Source organism: Oncorhynchus mykiss, chromosome 18 (assembly GCF_013265735.2).
Source record: "Oncorhynchus mykiss isolate Arlee chromosome 18, USDA_OmykA_1.1, whole genome shotgun sequence".
In the NCBI taxonomy this organism is placed as follows: domain Eukaryota; kingdom Metazoa; phylum Chordata; class Actinopteri; order Salmoniformes; family Salmonidae; genus Oncorhynchus; species Oncorhynchus mykiss.
In genome coordinates, this window is record NC_048582.1 from 12,186,942 (window position 1) to 12,195,541 (window position 8,600).

Here is an 8,600-nt window from a genome sequence, read left to right on the forward strand (position 1 = left end):
GATGACTGGTTAGAATGGAAGAGTGTTGTTGTAAATACCATCTCTGTCCCTGCATATGTAACGCGTTGCCTCTTCCAGATACACTGCCATATTTAATTCTCTGTGTGTCAGTAAGAGTCCTTCATATCACACATACTCATATTTAATTATCTGAGTGTGTCAGTAAGAGTCCTTCATATCACACATACTCATATTTAATTCTCTGAGTGTGTCAGTAAGAGTCCTTCATATCACACATACTCATATTTAATTCTCTGTGTGTCAGTAAGAGTCCTTCATATCACACATACTCATATTTAATTATCTGTGTGTCAGTAAGAGTCTTTCATATCACACATACTCATATTTATTTATCTGAGTGTGTCAGTAAGAGTCCTTCATATCACACATACTCATATTTAATTCTCTGTGTGTCAGTAAGAGTCCTTCATATCACACATACTCATATTTAATTCTCTGTGTGTCAGTAAGAGTCTTTCATATCACACATACTCATATTTATTTATCTGAGTGTGTCAGTAAGAGTCCTTCATATCACACATACTCATATTTAATTCTCTGTGTGTCAGTAAGAGTCCTTCATATCACACATACTCATATTTAATTCTCTGTGTGTCAGTAATAGTCTTTCATATCACACATACTCATATTTAATTCTCTGTGTGTCAGTAAGAGTCTTTCATATCACACATACTCATATTTAATTCTCTGTGTGTCAGTAAGAGTCTTTCATATCACCCATACTCATATTTAATTCTCTGAGTGTGTCAGTAAGAGTCTTTCATATCACACATACTCATATTTAATTCTCTGAGTGTGTCAGTAAGAGTCTATCATATCACACATGCTCATATTTAATTCTCTGCTCACGCATGTTCATGTCTCTGTTGAAGAGGGAATTTCTGTCTTCAGTAGACAGAGGTCTTCTGGAGAGATGTGTGTACTTAATTAGTTTAATACCCCCCCCCCCTCTCTGTGTATCTCTCTCTCTCTGTATCTCTCTCTCTCTGTATCTCTCTGTCTCTCTCTCTCTCTGTATCTCTCTGTCTCTCTCTCTCTCTGAATCTCTCTGTCTCTCTCTCTCTGTATCTCTCTGTCTCTCGCTCTCTCTGTATCTCTCTGTCTCTCTCTCGCTCTCTGTATCTCTCTCTCTCTCTCTCTCTCTGTCTCTCTCTCTCTCTCTCTCTCTGTATCTCTCTGTCTCTCTCTCTGTATCTCTCTGTCTCTCTCTCTCTCTCTGTCTCTCTCTCTCTGTATCTCTCTGTCTATCTCGCTCTCTCAATCTGTATCTCACTCTGTATCTCCCTCTGTATCTCTCTGTATCTCTCTCTGTATATCTCTCTGTATCTCTCTCTGTATCTCACTCTGTATCTCTCTCTGTATCTCACTCTGTATCTCTCTCTGTATATCTCTCTGTATCTCTCTCTGTATCTCTCTCTGTATCTCTCTGTATCTCTCTGTATCTCTCTCTGTATCTCTCTCTGTATCTCTCTCTGTCTCTCTCTGTATCTCCCTCTGTATCTCTCTGTATCTCTCTCTGTATCTCTCTCTGTATCTCTCTCTGTATCTCCCTCTTTATCTCTCTGTATCTCCCTCTGTATATCTCTCTGTATCTCTCTGTATCTCTCTCTGTATCTCTCTCTGTATCTCTCTCTGTATCTCCCTCTCTGTCTGTCATCTTCTCCTTCACTTTATCCATCTTTCAATTCTTCTCTCTCTCTCTCTTCCTCTTTCTCTCTCTCTCTCTCTCTCTCTTCATCTGTCTCTCTCTCTCTCTCTTCCTCTGTCTCTCTCTCTCTCTCTCTCTCTGTCTCTCTCTCTGTATCTCTCTGTCTATCTCGCTCTCTCACTCTGTATCTCACTCTGTATCTCCCTCTGTATCTCTCTGTATCTCTCTCTGTATCTCTCTCTGTATCTCTCTGTATCTCTCTGTATCTCTCTCTGTATCTCTCTGTATCTCTCTCTGTATCTCTCTCTGTATCTCCCTCTCTGTCTGTCACCTTCTCCTTCACTTTATCCATCTTTCAATTCTTCTCTCTCTCTCTCTTCCTCTTTCTCTCTCTCTCTCTCTCTCTCTCTTCCTCTGTCTCTCTCTCTCTCTCTTCCTCTGTCTCTCTCTCTCTCTCTTGCTGTCTCTCTCTCACTCTCTTTCTCTCTCTCTCTCTCTCTCTCTCTCTCTCTCTCTCTCTCTCTCTCGCTCTCTGTCTCTCAGAACTCTATGAACCTGCCTCCTGATAAGGTGCGTCTGCTCCGTTGCTACGACAACGAGAAGAAGTGGGAGCTGATATGTGATCAGGTGAGACAGAAGGTCAACTCTGATTGGCCAAAGAACAGCCTGGTCTGATAATGACCCCTAGCACTGTCCCGCGTCTATGTTAGTAGACCTGAAGGAACTGGATAGGTGTAAGCTATATGGAGGAAGCTCCTCCTAGCCCATTGGAAGGCTGTGTGTGGCCAACGTCACATGCCTGATACACCAGTCCAGTCCCTTCAGCACTGTAGAAACAGAAGAGCAGCAACCAACATGGTTCATTCAGGTATTCAGCATCTCTTTGGCCAGTGTGAAAGGCAAGTGTGTAACCATTGCTTGTGTGTGTGTGTGTGTGTGTGTGTGTGTGTGTGTGTGTGTGTGTTGTAGGAACGGTTCCAGGTGAAGAACCCTCCTCACACCTACATTCAGAAGCTGAGAGGATTCCTTGACCCGGCCGTCACACGCAAGGTGAGTGACAGCCACGTCACCATGGTGACAGAGCCAGTAATATCATAGCAACAATATGGTAACACAAGCTGGAACATTTGTTCCTCAACTTGACACAGTTGGGTAGATACCATTTAGGATGCCATCATTTCCCAAACCAGCAGACAGGAAATTATTTTGAGGGAATACCAGAATAACCCTAACCCTACTGTCGTTAGAAATTCCGTCGGAGAGTCCAGGAGTCGACTCAGGTGCTCAGAGAACTGGAGATCTCACTACGGACCAATCACATCGGGTGAGTCACAGGCCGCAGCCAATCACAGAGTCCTGGATCAAAATGAATCAGAACCGAATCAGAGTCACGTTGACATTCAGTCAGTTCCAAACCATTCTGACTCAGAGAGGAGGGTTTAGCTGGCCAGGGGTTTTAGTGATTGTACAGCTAGATATTGAACAGTGAGTTATTTGTCTGATAATAAATCCTAATGTTCCTCTGTCTCCAGGTGGGTGAGGGAGTTTCTCAACGAGGAGAATCAGGGCCTAGATGTTCTAGTAGAGTACCTCTCCTTCGCTCAGTACGCGGTCACGTGAGTGTGTGTGACTGTGTGTGTGTGGGCATATCACCTTTTCCATACGCGTGTGTTCTGTTGAGTCACGTGTGTGTGACTGTGTGTGTGTGTGTGTGTAGGTTTGATGGGGAGGTATCGGAGGCCAGTACTGAAGAGAGAGCTGTAGATTCCCCCTGGAGTCGTTCTATAGAAGATCTCCATGGAGACAGCAACCTGCCCTCCCCCTCCAGTGGCAACAACGTACCGCGCTCCTCACGCCACTCTATCGGGTAACACAAACCCAAACACACACACATATACGCCACTCTATCGGGTAACACAAACCCAAACACACACACATATACGCCACTCTATCGGGTAACACAAACCCAAACACACACACATATACGCCACTCTATCGGGTAACACAAACCCAAACACACACACATATACGCCACTCTATCGGGTAACACAAACCCAAACACACACACATATACGCCACTCTATCGGGTAACACAAACCCAAACACACACACATATACGCCACTCTATCGGGTAACACAAACCCAAACACACACACATATACGCCACTCTATCGGGTAACACAAACCCAAACACACACACATATACGCCACTCTATCGGGTAACACAAACCCAAACACACACACATATACGCCACTCTATCGGGTAACACAAACCCAAACACACACACATATACGCCACTCTATCGGGTAACACAAACCCAAACACACACACATATACGCCACTCTATCGGGTAACACAAACCCAAACACACACACATATACGCCACTCTATCGGGTAACACAAACCCAAACACACACACATATACGCCACTCTATCGGGTAACACAAACCCAAACACACACACATATACGCCACTCTATCGGGTAACACAAACCCAAACACACACACATATACGCCACTCTATCGGGTAACACAAACCCAAACACACACACATATACGCCACTCTATCGGGTAACACAAACCCAAACACACACACATATACGCCACTCTATCGGGTAACACAAACCCAAACACACACACATATACGCCACTCTATCGGGTAACACAAACCCAAACACACACACATATACGCCACTCTATCGGGTAACACAAACCCAAACACACACACATATACGCCACTCTATCGGGTAACACAAACCCAAACACACACACATATACGCCACTCTATCGGGTAACACAAACCCAAACACACACACATATACGCCACTCTATCGGGTAACACAAACCCAAACACACACACATATACGCCACTCTATCGGGTAACACAAACCCAAACACACACACATATACGCCACTCTATCGGGTAACACAAACCCAAACACACACACATATACGCCACTCTATCGGGTAACACAAACCCAAACACACACACATATACGCCACTCCATCAGTTAACACACACACCAAGTTGTGGTGTTAATCCTGTGTTGATTGTATGTTGACTGTGTCAGGTCAGCGTTGGTGTCCAGGTCTAACACACTGCCCAGTAGGAAGACACTGAAGAACTCCCGCCTGGTGTGTAAGAAGGACGACGTTCACGTGTGTGTGATGTGTCTCAGAGCCATTATGAACTACCAGGTGAACTATACATCTGTCCCCTCTCACCTATCTCTCCCTCTCTCTCTTAACCCCTCCTATCTCTCCCTCTCTCTCTCTTAACCCCTCTTATCTCTCCCTCTCTCTGTCTTAACCCCTCCTATCTCAACCTCTCTCTCTTAGCCCCTCCTATCTCTCCCTCTCTCTCTCTTAACCCCTCTTATCTCTCCCTCTCTCTCTCTTAACCCCTCCTATCTCTCCCTCTCTCTCTTAGCCCCTCCTATCTCTCCCTCTCTCTCTCTTAACCCCTCCTATCTCTCCCTCTCTCTCTTAACCCCTCCTATCTCTCCCTCTCTCTCTTAACCCCTCCTATCTCCCCCTCTCTCTCTCTCTCTCTCTCTCCCTCTCTCTCTTAACCCCTCCTATCTCTCCCTCTCTCTCTTAACCCCTCCTATCTCTCCCACTCTCTCTTAACCCCTCCTATCTCTACCTCTCTCTCTTAACCCCTCCTATCTCTCCCTCTCTCTTTTAACCCCTCCTATCTCTCCCTCTCTCTCTCTTAACCCCTCCTATCTCTCCCTCTCTCTCTTAACCCCTCCTATCTCTCCCTCTCTCTCTTAACCCCTCCTATCTCCCCCTCTTTCTCTCTCTCTCTCCCTCTTTCTCTTAACCCCTCCTATCTCTCCCACTCTCTCTTAACCCCTCCTATCTCTACCTCTCTCTCTCTTAACCCCTCCTATCTCTCCCTCTCTCTCTTATCCCCTCCTATCTCTCCCTTTCTCTCTCTTAACCCCTCCTATCTCTCCCTCTCTCTCTTAACCCCTCCTATCTCCCCCGCTCTCTCTATCTTATCCCCTCCTATCTCAACCTCTCTCTCTTAGCCCCTCCTATCTCTCCCTCTCTCTCTCTTAACCCCTCTTATCTCTCCCTCTCTCTCTCTTAACCCCTCCTATCTCTCCCTCTCTCTCTTAGCCCCTCCTATCTCTCCCTCTCTCTCTCTTAACCCCTCCTATCTCTCCCTCTCTCTCTTAACCCCTCCTATCTCTCCCTCTCTCTCTTAACCCCTCCTATCTCCCCCTCTCTCTCTCTCTCTCTCCCTCTCTCTCTTAACCCCTCCTATCTCTCCCTCTCTCTCTTAACCCCTCCTATCTCTCCCACTCTCTCTTAACCCCTCCTATCTCTACCTCTCTCTCTCTTAACCCCTCCTATCTCTCCCTCTCTCTCTTATCCCCTCCTATCTCCCCCGCTCTCTCTCTCTTAACCCCTCCTATATCTCTCTCACTCTCTCTTAACCCCTCCTATCTCTCCCTCTCTCTCTTTACCCCCCCATCTCTCTCTCTCTAAACCACTCCTATCTCTCCCTCTCTCTCTTAACCCCTCCTAACTCTCCCTCTCTCTCTTAACCCCTCCTATCGCTCCCTCTCTCTCTTAACCCCTCCTATCGCTCCATTCTCTCTCTTAACCCCTCCTATCTCTCCCTCTCTCTCTTAACCCATCCTATCTCTCCCTCTCTCTCTTAACCCCTCCTATCTCTCTCTCTCTCTTTCTCTCTCTCTCTCTCTTAACCGCTCCTATCTCTCCCTCTCTCTCTTTACCCCCCCATCTCTCTCTCTCTAAACCACTCCTATCTCTCCCTCTCTCTCTTAACCCCTCCTAACTCTCCCTCTCTCTCTTAACCCCTCCTATCGCTCCCTCTCTCTCTTAACCCCTCCTATCGCTCCATTCTCTCTCTTAACCCCTCCTATCTCTCCCTCTCTCTCTTAACCCATCCTATCTCTCCCTCTCTCTCTTAACCCCTCCTATCTCTCTCTCTCTCTCTTTCTCTCTCTCTCTCTCTTAACCGCTCCTATCTCTCCCTGTCTCTCTCTTAACCCCTCCTATCTCTCCCTCTCTCTCTTAACCCCTCCTATCTCTCCCTCTCTCTCTTAACCCCTCCTATCTCCCCCTCTCTCTCTCTCTCTCTCTCTCTTTCTCCCTCTCTCTCTTAACCCCTCCTATCTCTACCTCTCTCTTAACCCCTCCTATCTCTCCCTCTCTCTCTTAACCCCTCCTATCTCTCCCTCTCTCTCTCTTAACCCCTCCTATCTCTCCCTCTCTCTCTTAACCCCTCCTATCTCTCCCTCTCTCTCTTAACCCCTCCTATCTCCCCCTCTCTCTCTCTCTCTCTCCCTCTCTCTCTTAACCCCTCCTATCTCTCCCTCTCTCTCTTAACCCCTCCTATCTCTCCCACTCTCTCTTAACCCCTCCTATCTCTACCTCTCTCTCTCTTAACCCCTCCTATCTCTCCCTCTCTCTCTTATCCCCTCCTATCTCCCCCGCTCTCTCTCTCTTAACCCCTCCTATATCTCTCTCTCTCTCTCTTAACCCCTCCTATCTCTCCCTCTCTCTCTTTACCCCCCCCATCTCTCTCTCTCTAAACCACTCCTATCTCTCCTCTCTCTCTTAACCCCTCCTAACTCTCCCTCTCTCTCTTAACCCCTCCTATCGCTCCCTCTCTCTCTTAACCCCTCCTATCGCTCCATTCTCTCTCTTAACCCCTCCTATCTCCCCCTCTCTCTCTCTCTCTCTCCCTCTCTCTCTTAACCCCTCCTATCTCTCCCTCTCTCTCTTAACCCCTCCTATCTCTCCCACTCTCTCTTAACCCCTCCTATCTCTACCTCTCTCTCTCTTAACCCCTCCTATCTCTCCCTCTCTCTCTTATCCCCTCCTATCTCCCCCGCTCTCTCTCTCTTAACCCCTCCTATATCTCTCTCTCTCTCTCTTAACCCCTCCTATCTCTCCCTCTCTCTCTTTACCCCCCCATCTCTCTCTCTCTAAACCACTCCTATCTCTCCCTCTCTCTCTTAACCCCTCCTATCTCTCCCTCTCTCTCTTAACCCATCCTATCTCTCCCTCTCTCTCTTAACCCCTCCTATCTCTCTCTCTCTCTTTCTCTCTCTCTCTCTCTTAACCGCTCCTATCTCTCCCTGTCTCTCTCTTAACCCCTCCTATCTCGCCCTCTCTCTCTTAACCCCTCCTATCTCGCCCTCTCTCTCTTAACCCCTCCTATCTCTCTCTCTTTTAACCTATCCTCTCTCTCTCTCTCCCTCTCTCTCTTTAACCCCTCCTATCTCTCTCTCTCTCTCTCTCTCTCTCTCTCTCTTAACCCCTCCTATCTCTCTCTCTCTCTCTCTCTCTCTCTCTCTCTCTCTCTCTCTCTCTCTCTTAACCCCTCCTATCTCTCCCCCTCTCTCTCTTAACCCCTCCTGTCTATCTCAACCCCTCCTATCTCTCCCCCTCTCTCTCTCATCCTGATTTACCACCCTTCTTTCCTCTCATCCTCGTGGTTATTTTAGATAGCAGTGATTGATATATGATTTGTTATGTTCCCCTCCCTCTGTCTGTAGTATGGCTTTAACATGGTAATGTCCCATCCTCATGCTGTGAATGAGATCGCTCTGAGCCTCAACAACAGAAACCCAAGGTCAGTAGTCAGTGAACACCTCTCTCTGTGTCTGCATTAGGAAGGAGGAAACCTTTAGAGCCCTGGTTCCCAACCAGGGGTACTAGGGCCTCTGGGGCTACTTGGCCTATCCACAGGGGTACTAGGGCCTCTGGGGCTACTTGGCCTATCCACAGGGGTACTATGGCCTCTGGGGCTACTTGGCCTATCCACAGGGGTACTAGGGCCTCTGGGGCTACTTGGCCTATCCACAAGGGTACTAGGGCTTCTAGGGCTACTTGGCCTATCCACAGGGGTACTAGGGCCTCTGGGGCTACTTGGCCTATCCACAGG

The 8,600-nt window shown here is 47.4% G+C and overlaps 1 protein-coding gene across 1 annotated transcript in view; it reads left to right on the forward strand.

Annotated features, from left to right (window-relative positions):
- Positions 1-8,600, forward strand: part of LOC110528736 (formin-like protein 2) — a 29,526-nt gene that overhangs the window by 2,233 nt on the left and 18,693 nt on the right. The window contains exons 2-8 of the mRNA XM_036951410.1: positions 2,213-2,296; positions 2,639-2,719; positions 2,917-2,993; positions 3,202-3,285; positions 3,387-3,536; positions 4,741-4,867; positions 8,212-8,288. Of these exons, the coding sequence (XP_036807305.1) occupies positions 2,213-2,296; positions 2,639-2,719; positions 2,917-2,993; positions 3,202-3,285; positions 3,387-3,536; positions 4,741-4,867; positions 8,212-8,288 (680 nt within the window). The remainder of the gene's footprint in view (positions 1-2,212; positions 2,297-2,638; positions 2,720-2,916; positions 2,994-3,201; positions 3,286-3,386; positions 3,537-4,740; positions 4,868-8,211; positions 8,289-8,600) is intronic.